Genomic DNA, 16690 nt, shown 5'->3' with positions numbered 1-16690 from the left:
AAGATAGGTCTTTCTTTTTGATACAATTTACCCTTCTTGTAATTTCACTTAGATTTTGATGTTTGAGGAAAGGCCTTATATAGCCCAGGCTAGCTTTGAACTCCCTATATAGTCAAGGATAAGCTTGACTTAATCCTCCCTCAGCCTCAAGCGAAGCTATACTTAGTTTTAGACACTCGTTAATATTTACAACTATTAGGTCATTTTATTGGTTATCTGACTTCCTGCCTGGAATGGAAGCCCTTTGAGAAGATTTTTTTTTTGCTACTTCTTTTTTTTTTTTTTTTTAAAACATCCAAAGCTTTTTTATTAACAGTAAGATCCAAGGTTAGTTTTTGTAGCCTCGGCTGGCCCTTCGGCCCCTGGCACACTCGAACTTCCGGCCCTTGGAACGGACATAGGGTTTGGTGTGGCTGTGTGCGGTTCCTGGGGCCTTGCCAAAATGTCGGTACACCTCTCGGCCCTTCCGAGGACCAGACAGGAGCGTAGTCCCTCGGCCCTTGGGAGACTCCAGAGCCAGCTGGTCAAAGGTGAGGATCTTACCCCCAGCCTTGAGGATGCGACTTCGAGCCGGCTGCTCATCCGCAGTGCACACACCTTCAGCTTGGGCACTTCCAGAATCCGCACGTCATCTGTGACTGTCCCCACAACCACAGCGGTCTTGTTCTCCCGGCTAGGAAGCTTCATCTTTCGGATCATCCGGGACAAGGACGGAGGTGGCCGGTTAGTGCGGCTCATAAATAACCTCTTCAGCACAACCTGATTGGCCAGAAACCTGTACAGCTTGACTAGCAGCCGCAAGTAGATATCCTGGCTCTTGGGCTCCTTGCACCGAACCTTTCGGTCCTTGTTGTGGCGAATGTCAACACCCATGATGGCGTCTCTTCCTCAGCCAGGTCCAGAAAGACCTTTTTGCTACCTCTTAAGTAATGCTATTATGTATCAATTTAAAAAAATACCCTCCTTGGACTTCGGAGGTGAACCTCTACTACATAGAAAGCTAAAATCCAGCCTGGGCTACAAGAAACCTTGTTAACAGAACGAACAAAAAAAAACACTTAAAAGTACTCTAGCTGTAAAGTCAGCTCTCATGCTACGATATAGTATTATACTGTGTATTATTACAAATACAGGATGGGCTTGGCCGTAAACAAGAGCATAAGAAAGACTTCTGAACACCACTCAGGGAACAAGTGGACACTCCCCAGCCCCACACACGCCCTGCCCCGCTGATCTTTCCCTCCGGAAGCGCTTGCGGGGCTCCGGCGCGAGCGCGCATGCGCGGCCCACTGAGGTCGCTCGAGGCCGGGCGTGAAACCGAGCGGTGAGGGGAAGGTTCCGCCTCCGGGCCTGCAAGGCGCCTGCGCCTTCGGGATTCCCGTCGGGACGCATTCTAGTTCCCTCCCTCCCAACACCCCCCCAATATCCTCCCGCCCCCCTCCACTGCCAGCTGCGCGCGCCCGGTGGGCGTGGGAGGAGGCGTGGAAACAGGGAGGGGGCGGGTGTCGCGGGAGGGAAGGAGCGAACCGGAGAGCGTCGTCCTGAGGAGGAGTGAAGGCGGCAAAATGGCGGACCGCTTCTCCCGCTTCAACGAGGACAGAGACTTTCAGGTAAACACGGGCGTCGCCGAGGACCCCCCCGGAGGGCTCGCAGCGAGCTCGGGGCCGCCTCCCTCCCGTTCTCCAGGCTCTCTTTCCTTCTGCTCTCCGCTCCGCCTTGCAAGCCGGCTCTTCTTTCTGCCTCTCATTTCTGTAAGGGCCTCCCAGCCCGAGATGAGGCCGCGTCTCCGGCTTCATCACTATTCGCATTACCTCTTAAACTCGGGTTTCCTTCCATTTGCCTCTGCCTGTCCGCTCTCCAGCAGGGCGCTTTGTGGGGCTGCGCTTTGGTTGTCTCGGGGCCTGTGCAGGCGCAGAGCTGGCCCCCAGGGGAGAGGGCTAGGTTTGGGAAGGCTTGGCCCAGCGGTTTTCAGGCCAGGGCTACGGAACCCTTGGATTTTTGCTCGCCCCGATCATCCTGGGAATCTTCTCTCCGTTTTCTCATTGTGATAAACAAACCCTTTATCGTCTATCTAACCTAGTCTTCACCCTGGAAAGGGGTACCCTTACTTATCAAACGCCTTTTTTTGTTGAGGCAAGCCGTTGAGCTTTCTCTGGGCATAAATAACTGCTGTTGCTTACAGGCCGTTAATTGGGTTGGGAAACAGTAAGGTATAGATCTGTGGACTGGTGTAAACTTAACTTCGAAACCTACCAAGATTTGTAAAGAAGCATAATAATGCCTTTCCAAGCAGGAGATAACTTGTCCCTAAACCTGATTTTTCTTTCTTCATTTACACATGTTGATCTGGGAAAGATGTCCGTGGGATGGCAGGCATTAAAGAAACAACAACAACAACAACAAAATACCACCAAAAAATCAAATCCCAACAACAAAGGCCGAATTAGAATAATTCGGCTTTTAGCTGTTGAAATTGTTACTGCAGAAATAGTTGGCGACAGCAAAGGATTTAGTAGCCTTTGGCTATTTCTAGGTAAAATACATCCTCAGTTGCAAATTACTGCATTACTACCGCATCTCCTGGCAACAGCAATTTAGGTCAAGGGATGAGCCTCAGAACTCAAGTTTTTATATTCCTTTGAGCTTACTCAACGCAGCTCTAGCTGTGTCAGAAGGCAATTTGAAGGGTTTGAATTCTTGGAGACGATTGGGTTGATAAGTAGACAAAGCAATTTAACTGGTTTAAAATCAACACTGTTTAATAGTCTTGTATGTAGAATGCTATGAGAAGTTTTGCAGCAGTAAGGCATTTGAGAGTTGCTGAAAAGGCCTTGTGGTCATGTGCCTCCTGGATAAGCTGCAGCACAACACAGCATCTCAAGGTGTTTTAAGGATTTATCTCAGGCCCACTGAAGTTTGAGGTAATTCAGTTTGGACATTTGATGTCTGAGAAGGCTGTCTGTCCGTCTTTCTTCCTCCCTCCCTCCCTCCCTCCCTCCCTCCCTCCCTTCCTTCCTGTCTTCCTATAGCAAGCCCTATGAAGCAGGTGTAAAGTATATAAGCTGTGTTATTTTTTTATTAATTTAAAATTATTTAGGAGACATACTGATGATGAAAACCTTCGAATGCTTTTCAGAGAAGAGAATTTCAAGGTGACCTAATAAAATTAAAAACAGACAGTTTTGAGGAAAAATGGCCCTCAACTATCTCAGCAGGCTCAAACGGGATTTTGAATGAAGATATTGAAAACTGGCTGTTAGGATGTGAGTGTTGTCCTTTGGGAACTAAGCAGGGAGACTCTTCGATGCTTTAGTTGAGGTAATATGCAATCTGATTTATAGGCTAATGAGATGGCTCAGTGGGTAAAAAGCCTTTGCCCCCCAAGCTTGACAACCTCAGTTTGCTCTCTGGAAGGAGGAAGGTGAGATCCAACTCCAAAAAGTTGTCTTCTGACACCAACATGTTTGACCCCTCACATAATATACACATTAATAAAAAATTAAAAATAGTAGTAATAAAAAAGGAACAGCCTTAGAGGTGGCTTAGGGAGTTTGCCATCAAATCGAACCTGAGTTAGCACCTGGGGATCCATAAGGTGGAAAGAAAGAACCAAATTCATTCCCCAGAGTTGGGGGCTCTGACAGCCCCCATGAAGTAAATATAATAAAAAGTTTTTAAAACCAGAATAGATCCTTTGAGCTCTTTGATGTTAGTACATACATTATAATTGTATTTTCTGCACTTGATCTGACTTAACCCACTTAAAATTCTAAATGTCCTAGCATTTTGCATTAAGGGTACTGGAAATGGAAAAAAAAATTGGAACTATTTCTTACATATTCCATACGAGCACTAGCCTCAGTTCTGCAATATAGCCAGGGATGACTTTGAATTTCTGATTCCCCTTTTTCAACCTCCAAAGTGCTGGGATTACAGGGGTGGTCTTTCATACCCAGGATTTTGCTCATGATACTAGCTAACAAGCACTTTTACCCTCTGAGTTAAATCACCAATTCAGAAATGTAATTATTTTATTTTGAGTTATGTTTTTATTTATTTATTTATTTATGTTTGTGTATGCGTGTGTAGCAGGTTCTCAACATCCCCAGTCCCGTCTGTAAATTATACTATCGTTTCTAAAAAAAACATGCCTTTAAAAATATTTAAGGGTTGGGGGTATAATATGTTCAGTGGCAGAGTATTCCCCTAATATGTGAAGGATTTGATCCTTAGCACCATGATAGTAATAATAGTAACAAAAAACATAATAAAATGAGAATAGTTAATATATTTGTCTCTGGGTATTTTAATAAAAGAAAACAAATTTTAATCAGCCGTCAGTACTGACCTTTGGTTTAGAGCCAGCCATTGAAGAGGGAGTGAAACGGGAAGATGCTCTTTGAGTAATATATCTTGAAATATGTTTCAAGTTTAGGTTACTGAAGTTAAATGTAGCCTTTTAAGGTTTTAAGTAGTTGAGCATAACAAGACCCTGTCTTTTTAAAACAAAAAGTTCAGGCTACTTCTGGTGGTGAGCTCCCATAATCCCAGAACTTTGGAGGTAGAGGGAAAATTAAGATTTCTATATTATCTTTGCCTATATAAGCTATTAAGCTAGTTTGAAGCTAGCCTGGGTTATGCGAGACACTGTCTCAAAAATTAAATAAGGTGCCTCTAAGATGACTCAGCTAGTAAAGGCACTTTTGTCAAGTCTGACCACCTGAATTTGATTCCCAGGACTCATGTGCTAGGAGAAAACTGACTCCCACAGGTTGTCCTCTGACCAGCTCCACATGTGTACTCCCACAGATACCACAAATAAAGTTTAAAAATGTTAAGAAAATGAGAAAAAAAACCATTATTCTTGGGGTTTTGTGTATATCTCAGTTTTCATAATAATACCTAAGAAGTAGTTACTATCCATTTTTAAGTGAAATAATTGTGGCTTAGATAGTTAAGTAACTTGGTTAATATATTGGTTATATCATGGGGATTAAATTTAGATCGGCTTTTCCATTAAAAAAATTTTTACTTTTTGTTTTTCAAGGGTTTCTTTGTGTATCCCTGGCTGGAACTCTCTCTGTAGACCAGGCTGGCCTCAAACTGCCTCCTGAGTGCTGCAATTAAAGACATGTACCACCACTCTTTATCGAAAATAAATTTTTAAAAGATTGTGTTTTGTTTTTTCTTTCTTTTTTTTTTTTTTGTTTGTTTGTTTCTGTTTTTTCGAGACAGGGTTTCTCTGTGTAGCCCTGGCTGTCCTGGAACTCACTCTGTAGTGAGTGGCCTCGAACTCAGAAATCCGCCTGCCTCTGCCTCCCGAGTGGTGGGATTAACGGCGTGCACCACCACTGCCCGGCTGTTTTGTTTTTTCAAAATGATGTGTATATGTGAATATCTGTGAGGGTTTTGTGCTTGTGAGTGCAGTGTCTACTGAAGCCAAAGAGGGCTGAGCTGGGGTGAGGGGCAGTTGTGAGTTGCACTTCACTTGAGTGGTAGAAGCCAAATTTTGGATCCTCTGGAAGAGAACTTGCTATATGTTCTTATTACCAGGTCATCTCTCTAACCCCTAGGTTGACTTTTTCACCTTTTTAAAAATAAATTACTTGTGTGTGTGTGCGTGCCGCCACACTGCATGTATGAAGATAAGATCAGGTTACTACATTATAGAGTTAGTTATCTCCTTTCACCTTTATGAGGACTTTTAGGATTGAGTTCAGGTAGTCATGCTTGGATGGCAAGTACCTTTACCTGCCGAACCATCTTGCTGCCTGATGTTTTGACTCTTGAACATGTATTGAAGATCATTTTTTGCACTAGCAGTTTTATCTGCTGTTTGTTTGTTTGTTTGTTTGTTTTAAAGATAGGGGTTCACGTAGCTCAGGCTGGCCTTAGACTCACTAGCTGAGTAGCATTGAATGTCTAATTCTCCTTGTCAAATGCTGAGATTATAGTCATGTGCCACCGTGTCCACTGGTACTGTAGTTCCAGTGAACCCTGGGCCTTGTTTGAGCAAGACTGATACTACCAACTGAGCTGTATCTCTAGCCTGGATTTTATATTTTATACAAGTATAATTGAGTCATGAATAATGAAAGGTAGGTTTATAGGTCACACAAATAAGTGTCCTTTTAGACAAGTAATACAATTATAGTTTTTCTCTGTTCTGTTTTGTCCAGATCTGTATCTTGTTTTTCATGGGCTTCAGGACCGGCTTCTGACCAAGTTTTACTTATCAAAGGATACATTGTTATGTTTCAGTTATTAGACTTTTCCCCTCTACTCTCTCCCATTGATTGTGTTTCCCATCCCCACCCCCAGGATCAGGGACTGGATCTCAAAGTAGCATAAACTGGCTTCAGATATACATACTGTGTAGCCCAGGATGGCCTTGAACTAAATTCTGCCTATGTCACCAGAGTGCTGGGATTACAGATGGTCAGCATGCACCACTACCCCCAGCCCTCTTTATTTTGAGACAGGGTCTTACTAAATTACCAAGGCTGGCCTTTAACTGTTTTGTTGTCTCAGCAGGTCCTGTTTGAATTTGTAGTCCTTCTGCCTCAGCCTCCAAATGACTGGGATTGCAGGCCTGCACTACTAGTCCTGGGTTTTAAGTGGGCAGTGGTGGGTACTGAGGCAAGTGCTACACAACAGTAGCTTTTCTTTTTTCTTTCTTTCTTTCTTTCTTTCTTTCTTTCTTTCTTTCTTTCTTCTTTTTTTTTTTTGGTTTTTCGAGACAGGGTTTCTCTGTGTAGTCCTGGCTGTCCTGGAACTCACTCTGTAGACCAGACTGGCCTCAAACTCAGAAATCTGCCTGCCTCTAGGCCTCCCAAGTGCTGGGATTAAAGGCATGCACCACCACCGCCCAGCCCAACTGTAGCTTTTCAAAGTGGCATTTTATCTTTGGAAACCATGGTAATTTAGACTGATTTTTGTTTGCCTAATAAAGCAAAGCTTTAATGACTCCTTTAGAATCTGACCTCAGTTTCTGAGTGAGACATCACCTCTTTCCGCATTATGAAATAAGACATTTGTTCACAGAGTCAAGTTTTACATAAACTAATGAAAAATATATAATGTAATTTACAATAAGATAACATTTTGGATTCATTAACATTTTAGCTATACACTGATATGTAGCTGTAAAGTTTAAAGTGCTGTTAAGCCTAGCATTTTGTGGTTGTTCAGCTTTTAATGGTGATGTGGCTAAATTGTGATCAAATATTCTTTAGCATTTGTATTCAAGAGGACTAATGGCTCTTGTTATGTGCATTGGGTTGTTTTTTTGTTTGTTTGTTTGTTTTTGTTTTTCGAGACAGGGTTTCTCTGTGTAGCCCTGGCTGTCCTGGAAGTCACCCTGTAGACCAGGCTGGTCTCGAACTCAGAAATCGATCTGTCTCTGCCTCCCAAGTGCTGGGATTAAAGGTGGGCGGTGGTGGCGTGCATTGGATTTTTAATGAAAAAAAAAAAAGGTTACGACAATAGACAGCAATGTGAAAATAAAATGCCTTTTTTTTTTTTTTTTTTTAAAATCAGGGTCTTACTTTGTAGTGTACCCTAGCCTGATGCTCACAGCAGCCCTCCTCCCAAGTGCTGGCATTGCAGTGTGAGCTGCCACAATTGCCTCATAGGCATATTTTCTAAAGATTAGAATCATTTATTTTTGAGTTTTTAGAGACAGGGTTTCTCTACGTAGCCGTGGCTGGCCTGAGACTCAGTAGAAATGTGCCTGCCTCGGCCTCAGATGGTGGGATTAAAGGCACGTGGCAGGCCTCATCAGAAGAATTTCTATTAAAAAAAGTTATGTGTAAGAAATTATTACTGACTGCTCACAAATATCTTGAAGTTTTTTTTAAAATCCAAATAGATCCTGGTTTTTCTACTTTGGACAAATTGATTATACAAGTGCATGTGTTTGGGGCGTGTGTGTGTGTGTACATACCCATAGGCCATATGTGTGTGAGTAGGTCAAAAGTCAGATTGTTAGAGTTAGTTCTTGATACCATGCTGGTCTCAGAGATCAAACACATTTCAACTGCTTTGGCAACACAATGGGCTTTACTTGCTGAGACATCTTGCCAGCCCTTGATTTTTGATTTTCCTGGGAACTGAAAATAATCTGGCACTGAGACCAGGATGTGAGCCCAATATGGACATCTATCAACAGCCCTGGGCTGGTGCAGTACCAGGAGATAGGAGTAGGCCTACCCAGGTGTCCTGAAGGAGCAGGACCTGGACCCCACCTTTTTATCCTCAGTGCTAGCTTGGAGATGGGAGCCTCTTGTTTACTAAGCAGAATCAGATTGAGTGCCCTTCTCACCTACTAGCATGGGGAAATAAAATAATGGTCATAATAAAAATGTAGCATGCCGGGCAGTGGTGGCGCACGCCTTTAATCCCAGCACTTGGGAGGCAGAGGCAGGCGGATTTCTGAGTTCGAGGCCAGCCTGGTCTACAGAGTGAGTTCCAGGACAGCCAGGGCTACAGAGAAACCCTGTCTTGAAAAACCAAAAAAAAAAAAAAAAAAAAGGAACATTTCATTTGCTCAAGGACTTTCTAGAATCTGCTTAAGTGATCTCAATGTTAAATAGCAGTGAGAAAGTCATCTGTTACTTTTATGTAGTATGTTTATAGGATTTCTTTTTGGGGCCCTCTTCCATTCACTCCTCTTATACGAGGCATCAAAAATCAGGGTTCAGTCATGCCTGGAAAGCCTTTTACCATTGAGTTGTGACCCTAGCATCTTTTGTGAGCCATTTGTGATAATAGGACTCTCAGAAGACATTTACTTGAAAAAGAAGTTAATTGTCTATTTAGGTCACAGAAACAGGTTTTGTGTGTATGTTTGTGTGCATGTGTCTAGTATTATGGACTAGAGTTGCTATTCTAATGCAGGTCTGCAAGAGATAACAAAAGGACAGATTTTTATTAATTACTGTTTTTTTTTTTTTTTTTTTTTTTTTTTAGTGGTGAATGGTTAATCTGCACTGAGCTCCCAGTGGGTGATTGTGCTTGTAGCCACACACCAGAGTTCTCTGGCTTCTCTAATGAAAGACACATACACACACATCAGCTTAATTTTGATATGCCTTGACTAGCTCAATGGCTTGGCACTTCCAAACCTCCCTCTGGCTAACACACACTTTCCTCCAGTATTCCTTAGTTAATACTTTTTTTTAAATCTATATTTTATCTTTGCTGCCCTAGACCCAAGCAGGGGAGTGGCCCCTGGGGCTGCTTCTCTGACTCTTGTGAGTAGGCAGGCTCTTAATTCTGATCTCTCAGCTTTTCCCTATCATGGTGTGGTCCATCTACACCCCTCTCATGGCAGAATCCCCTTTTTTCTTGCCCAGGAATCCTAAAAGTCCTGCCCTCTTTCATCCTGCCCAGCCATTGGTCACTGGCTCTTTATTGATCAGTCAAAATCCAATTGGGGACAAGGACCCTTAGCATCTGGATACGCAGATTCCTGTGTAATTTTGGGAGTTAAGACAAAGCATTAGAACCAATTCCCAACAGTTTTCTGTCTTTTCCCACTTTCAATTGGGAGAAATGCCCTTAGCAATAAATCAGCTTCAGGTATGCTTGGGATACTAAAACTAATCATTACTATTCACATTCCCAAAGTATGAAAGAGGGAAAAAAATTGATTCAGGGATGAAACCAATTTCGAAATAGTGATGATGAATTGATGTGATTCTTAGCAAATGAAGAATGTTAAGAGTGACCAAAGGGAGCTCTCCTGAAGGTTCCCTAGAAGTGATTCAAAAAGTAAAGGCATGTCAGGCACGCCGATGTGTGTCCTTGCTGCACCCTGTAATCTCGGGATGTAAGACTCTGAGGCAGGACTAGTATGTGTTCAAAGCAAGTCTGGATTACATACTGAGATTCTTGCTTTATTTTTCAATACAATGTTTCTCTGTGTAGCCTTGGCTGTCCTGGAACTTGCTCTGTAAACTAGACAGGCCTTGAACTCAGATCCACCTTCCTCTTTCTCCCCAGTGCTGGGACCAAAGAAAGGTGTATGCTACCTCGGCATGATTTTTTTTTTTTTTTTGTGGGTTTTCGAGACAGGGTTTCTCTGTGTACTCCTGGCTGTCCTGGAACTCACTCTGTAGACCAGGCTGGCCTGGAACTCAGAAATCCGCCTGCCTCTGCCTCCCAAGTGCTGGGATTAAAGGCATGCACCACCACTGCCCGGCCTTTTTTTTTTTTTTTTTTAAAGAACAAAAAAAAACCCCAAAAACTCACAAAGACACAGAGTATATAATTAAGGCAAAACAAATCAAACATGGATTATACATAGGGCACGTTTTTAATTCTATGTGAATAGTAAAGAGAAAGATGTTTATTTAGAAAAAGATATTTTGGTGGGAGACTGGGTTTGGAAAGAAGTATGGTTACAAGGCTGTTGTGATCATGTGTTTAGTTTTTCTCACCCTGGTGTAGAAGTCCAAGGGTAGACTTCAAGACTGTTCTTTCTTTTTTAATTGGATATTTTATTAATTTACATTTCAGATGCCATCCCCTTCCCCTATTTTCCCTCCCTAGAAGCCCCCTATCCCATCCCCTCCTCCTTTTTGCTTTTATACCATTTTAACTACATGCAATTCAAGGCTGTTCTTGTATGGTAAAGATCAGAGAAAAAGCAGTTGTTCTTGTACTTTTCTTTTTTCTTGAGTGAGTGTGCGAGCGTGTGTGGATGCATGCGTTTAGACAAGGCTTTTTTTGTTTGTTTTGTTTGTTTGTTTGTTTTTCGAGACAGGGTTTCTCTGTGTAGCCCTGGCTGTCCTGGAACTCACTCTGTAGACCAGGCTAGCCTCGAACTCAGGAATCCTCCTGCCTCTGCCTCCCAAGTGCTGGGATTAAAAGCGTGCACCACCACTGCCTGGCTTAGACAAGGCCTTATATTATCTAGTAGAGTACTTTTGTCGTGTTTTAAAATTCTAATTAGAGTACTGTAGAGGGATTCTATGATTATATTCTCAACTCTGGTCCCTTCCCTTCCTCTTTTCCTTTCTCTTTTTTGTTTTTCTGTCCTTCTTGAAATAGGGACTTGACCTCTTGACAGTCTCTTCGTCAGCATACTTCGGTCTGGTACTATAATTATGAGCCTGATTCAAAAGAAAAAAATTCTTTGGTACTGGGTCTCCCATAGCCTGGGACTGATTGTCATAATGACCTTGGGTCTCATCCGTCTCTCCCCCCCTTGTGGCTGAGGTCACCAGTGTGCACCACCATGCTTGCTCTGTGTGGTGCTGCGAATCACATCCAGGGCCTCGAATGTACTAGGCAAGCACACTGCCAACGTAGTAAACCCTTCAAAGTTAAAAGTTTTGACTTAATTATGTATTAGTTGTTTGTGTGGTATGTGCTTGTGGGCACATGCATATCACATCCATGTGTAGAGATCAGAAGACAGTTCTTTTACCACGCAGATTCCAGGAATGGAACTCTGCTTGACTGGGTAGCAAGTGCCTTTACCCATAGGCTATTTTTCTAACCCAATGACTTAAAAATGTTTTAAAAACACTTAACTATCCTGATTTGCTAGGCTTGGGAGGTTGAATCAGGAAGATTAGGAGTTCAAGACTAGCTTCAGTTACATAAGGAATTCAAGGTCAACCTGCACTACTAGAGAATTGATCTCCAAAAAATAGTAACAAAAGATTTTTTTTGTTGTTGTTCAGCTTGCTTACCATTCCTAAGTTTCTGGGTTCAGTTCCTAGTACTGGGGTACAAAATACTTATTTTCTGATAGAGTGGCAAAGGTCATATTTGGTTTGTTTTTTTTAAAGACAGTCTTATGTAGCTCAGGCTGGTCTAGAACCCCAGTTCTGAATATTTCTGCCTTTAACTACCAAGTGCTGGGAGTCAGACCTGTTCTCTGAGCATGGTAGTTAATGAAATCTTATTTCGGTGTCCTCGTGTTTTTTGAAACAAGTAATGACTTGTAGCCCTGGCTGACCTTGAACTTGCATCTGTTCCCTGCCTCTGCCTTAGGAATGTAGGATTACAAGCATAGGCCACATTAGACTTGTAGTGTCTTGAATTGTGAATCTGGTGTATATAGAGGTTTTTGTCTTTTTCTTGTGACTAAGTCAGTTCTAATATTATTAATGAAAATAGATTCTAGCCTGAGGTATATTTCTGTTTCTTGAGTTCTGCTACAGTTTCTTCCTTGAAACACTGTGGTCCTTTTGCTTGTCTCTCTGCCCTTATTTCCCTTGCTGTGCTAGCATTGCCATTTAGACTTAACTGAAAGAGACTTATGGGGATCACCAAAGGAATTTTAAATGACTGCACAGATACTGAAAGAAGTCATTGATATTACAGCAAATACCAGAAGGTGTGGTATTGATTTTCCTCTAATAAAAAGCAAATTGACTTTTTGACAGTGGAACTGTAACCAAATATGCTCATTGTATATTGTATTAGTCAGAGTAGAAAGTTCAGTACGCTCACGATAAAACCAGTAGCTCATGCCTTTAGTCCCAGCATTCAGTAGGCAGAAGCAAGTGGATCTTTGAGTTTGAAGTCAGCCTGATCTACAGAGTGAGTTCCAGGACAGTCAGGGCTACACAGAGAAACACTGTCTCCAACACCTCCTCACCCCCCAACAAAAGGGTAGTATACTGTATTATACTAATTTTGTTTGGTTGTGTGCGTTTTTTTGGAGACAGGATCTCACTATATAGCCCCAATCTTCCTGGAACTTGTTTTGTAGACCAGGCTGACCCTCAGTTTCCAGAGATCTGTCTGGGTTTGCCTTCGAGATGCTGGGATTAAAAGCATCAACACACCTGGCTGGGCTTCTTTTTTTTTTTTTTTTTTTTTAAGAATTATTATTATTGCTGTTGTTTATTTTGGTTTTCTGAGACAAGGCTTCTCTGTATAGTCCTGGCTGTCCTGGAACTTGTGCTGTAGACTAAGGTGGCCTCGAAATCAGAGATCTCCCTACTTCTGTCTCTGGAGTGCTGGAATTAAAGGCATGCGCCACTTCCTGGTTTGTTTGTTTATTTTTGTTTGTTTGTTTGTTTTGTTTTTGTTTTTTCGAGACAAGGTTTCTCTGTATAGCCCTGGCTGTCCTGGAACTCACTCTGTAAACCAGGCTGGCCTTGAACTCAGAAATCTGCCTGTCTCTGCCTCCCAAGTGCTGGGATTAAAGGCATGTGCCACCACTGCTCGGCTTTTTTTTTTTTTTTTAAAGATTTATTTATTATTTTATTATATGTATATGAATACACTGTCGTTGTCTTCAGACACACCAGAAGAGGGCATCAGATCGCATTCCAGATTTTTGTGAGCCACCATGTGGTTGCTGGGATTTGAACTCAGGACCTTGGGAAGAGCAGCCAGTGCTCTTAACCACTGAGCCATCTCTCCAGCTCTGTTCACTTTTTACTTTTGGTTGTGAGCCTAGCCTTTAACGGCTGAGCCATCTCTCCAGCCCTCTGTTCACTTAAATTGCAATAAACTTTATACTAATAAAACAGTGCCATTAATATTCAGAATGTCTAGTTTTGTTTTCTTTTTCTCTCTTCTCTTCCTCCTCTTCTTCCTTCTTCCTCCTCCTCCTCCTTCTCTTTCTTCTTCTTTTCCTCCTCTTCCTCCTCCTCCTTTCCAAAACCATTTGTGTAGCCCACCATCGTTTGGCCTAGTTTTCTTTTTCAAAGGTGGGTTTTATGTTTTCTTCTTATTGAGATATTCCTTTTCAATTCCATTGTCCGAGTAGTAAAATTTACTTATTTGGAATGTGCAAAAAAGAGGCAAGCAATAAAGTCTTATTTGTTGACAAAGGAGGATTGGGTTCGTTCATAGCTTAAATATGAAGCTGTCTTGTATGGTTCTGTTTCATGCCACTTTTTCAAAATTTGAGGTTTTAGCCAGGTATGGTGGCACATGCATTTAATCCTAACACTCAGGAAGCAGAGGCAGGTGGATCTTTTGGGGTTCAAGGCCAGCCTGGTATACATAATGATACTAATTTTTTTTTTTTTGGTTTTTCGAGACTGATACTGACTTTTTAAAAAAAAAAGACCTTTTTTTTAAAAAATTGTGTTTGTATGGGTGCGTGTAGGCTGTGAGTGCCACAGTGTGCTTGTGGAGGTCAGAGGACAGCTGTGGTAGTCTATTCTCTATTATTAGCTCATGAGTTATGGCAACCAAACTTGCTTTCTCTCCTGTTTTTTCTTCCTTTTTCCTTCCTTTTATCATCTATGAAGGTGAAATCAAAATCATTTTACAATTTTTTTTTTCTTTTCAGACAGTCTCATAACCCTAACTGGCCTTGAACTTGCTATGTAGCAAAGGATGACTTTGAATTTCCGATCCTCCTGCCTCTGCCTCTCAAGCACTAAGATCTAAGATTACTACTATATACCACCACACTTATTCTGTGTTATGTTGGAGATTGAACCCAGAGCTTTGTGCATATTTGGCAAACATTGTTTTCAACTGAGCTGTATCTCTACCCTGACATCATTATATGGTTTAGGTTTAGAAAGTCCAAAATTAGGGTCAGCACATAGCTCAGTGGGTAAAGATGCTTGACCAGTATCACAACCCAAGTTAGATCTACAGGATGCACATAGTAGACAGAACTGACTCACACAAGTTGTCCTCTGACCCTCATGTGTGTGCTGTGGTACAAATATGCATACTCTTACACACATACACATATTAATAAATGTAATAGTAACTTAAAAAGTTCAGAATTTGGGCTGGAGAAATGGCTCAGAGGTTAAGAGCATAGGCTGCTCTTCCAGAGGTCCTGAATTCAAATCTCAGCAACCACATGGTGGCTCATAACCATCTATAATGGGATCCAGTGCCCTCTTCTGGTGTGCATGAAGTCAGGATACTCATATACATTAAATAAATAAATAAATAAATAAATAAATAAATAAATAAATCTGTCTTTTTAAAAGAAAATTCAAAGTATAGATCATTATGTTATTTGAATTGTGCGGTAGTACTGTCGCTACTGTGTTAGGTATTTGACAGTTTGTAAGCAATATTGATAAATGGAGGAGAGAAGGTAAAGCTGGGTGTGGCAGCATTTGTCAGTGGCTCCAGCTCTTGAAACATGGGTACAAGAAGATCAGAAGTTCAGTGTCACCGTCAGCTCCTTAGAGTGAGTCCAAGGACAGTGTGGGCTACAGGAGACCCTGTCTCAAGAAGCAAACAAACAAAAAAGAAATTTTGGTTGGTGAGAGCAGGGAAAGACAAGAGACATTTGTGTAACATATTTACTAGCCATGTCAAAGGTAGACTAAGGGGTGTGTCAAAGATAAATCACTTTAAGCTTGACATAGACCTCATCTAGATGGAGAAAGTCAGATGTTTATGGCTTTGTTAATAATTGATATGATCATTCATCAGAAACGTGACATGGTTTAGCCGGTGCCAGTGCACCTGCGGGAAGCCTGATGGCCTGGGTTTGATTGCCAGAACCTACGATAAAGTGGAAAGGAAGAACCGGCTTCGGTGATCCTCTGGCCAACACATGAGAACTATGTTTGCTCTCTATCATACCTTTCAGTGAGTGCTCATGCAAGAAAACACGCACACACACACGCACGCACAAATAACATGAACTAAAAATAAATTACTAAAAGCTTTAATTTAGTAATAAAAACCACATTGAGGGGGCCAGGTATGGTGGCTCAAGCCACTTAGAAGGCAGAGGCAGTAGGATCTCTGTGAGTTGGAGGCCAGCCTGATCTACTGAACTGCAACTGGTTAGCTCAGTAGACTAAATAGAGAGACCTTGTCTCAAAAAAAAAAAAACAAAACAAACCCACTTTGAATCCCTTATCTTTGGTTATAAGCAACATTTTTATTACTGTTTTTTATTTTTAATTTGTTTATTTATGTGTTTATGTGTGAGGGCACATGTGCCCCAGTGAGTATGCAGAAGTTAGGGTGACAACTTTTTGGCAGGTGGTTCTCGTTTCACTCTACGTTCCTAGAAATGAAGTCAGAATATCAGTGTTGTGCACTTAAGGTTCTCACCCTTCCTAATGCTGTGCCCCTTTAATACAGCTCCTCATGTTGTTTGATCCCTTCAACCATACAGTTACTTTTGTTGTTATTTCATAACTGTAAATTTGCTGTTATGAGTTATAATGTAAATATGTTTTCTAGTGGTCTTAGGTTAGGTGACCCCTGTGAAAAGACCCCCCTTCCCCCCAAAAAAGGGTTGCAACCCACATGTTGAGAATACTGTTCTAAGCCATCAAGATAGCCCTAGGGGTGGAGATGGAGCTGAATATTAGAGTGCTTGCTTAGAATTTAAAAGGCTCTGGGTTTAATTTCCCTAGAACCGTAACAGAACATTTCTTTCTTTCATTTTCAAAAATGCTTGTAACATTAAATATACATACATCTCTCCAGTACAGGAAAAAGAGAACCAGATCAAAAAAACTAATTATTTGATTCAACGCTATATTATAAATTACTCTTTCCTAATGAAGCCAATAGGTCAGAAAAAAAACACAATTAGAGATAACTTCTAAGAAGTCTGAACTGCTTTGTCTTATTACAGTGACAATTAGCTTGATTATGGTTGCATATTACAATTTGAGGGTACATTTATCTCTCAGCAGATTCATCTGCAAAGAATAATGCTGGCAAATCAAGCAGTAGGAGCCAACCTCTATGTACATTCCTCTATTATGACGTT

General features: G+C 41.6%; 1 protein-coding gene and 1 pseudogene across 1 annotated transcript in view; one reads left to right on the top strand and one right to left on the bottom strand.

Moving 5' to 3' along the window:
• Positions 1–328: 328 nt before the first annotated feature.
• On the bottom strand, positions 329–1013 carry LOC114632180 (annotated as a pseudogene).
• A 481-nt stretch (positions 1014–1494) lies between these two features.
• Positions 1495–16690, top strand: part of Gpatch8 (G-patch domain containing 8) — a 74235-nt gene continuing 59039 nt past the window's right edge. The window contains exon 1 of the mRNA XM_028780449.1: positions 1495–1610. Within this exon, the coding sequence (XP_028636282.1) occupies positions 1566–1610 (45 nt within the window). The 5' untranslated portion in view covers positions 1495–1565. The remainder of the gene's footprint in view (positions 1611–16690) is intronic.

Source organism: Grammomys surdaster, unplaced genomic scaffold (assembly GCF_004785775.1).
Source record: "Grammomys surdaster isolate TR1022 unplaced genomic scaffold, NIH_TR_1.0 371, whole genome shotgun sequence".
Taxonomy (NCBI): domain Eukaryota; kingdom Metazoa; phylum Chordata; class Mammalia; order Rodentia; family Muridae; genus Grammomys; species Grammomys surdaster.
The sequence above is the reverse complement of the archived record's forward strand: the minus strand, read 5'-3'. Positions and strand labels throughout refer to the sequence as shown.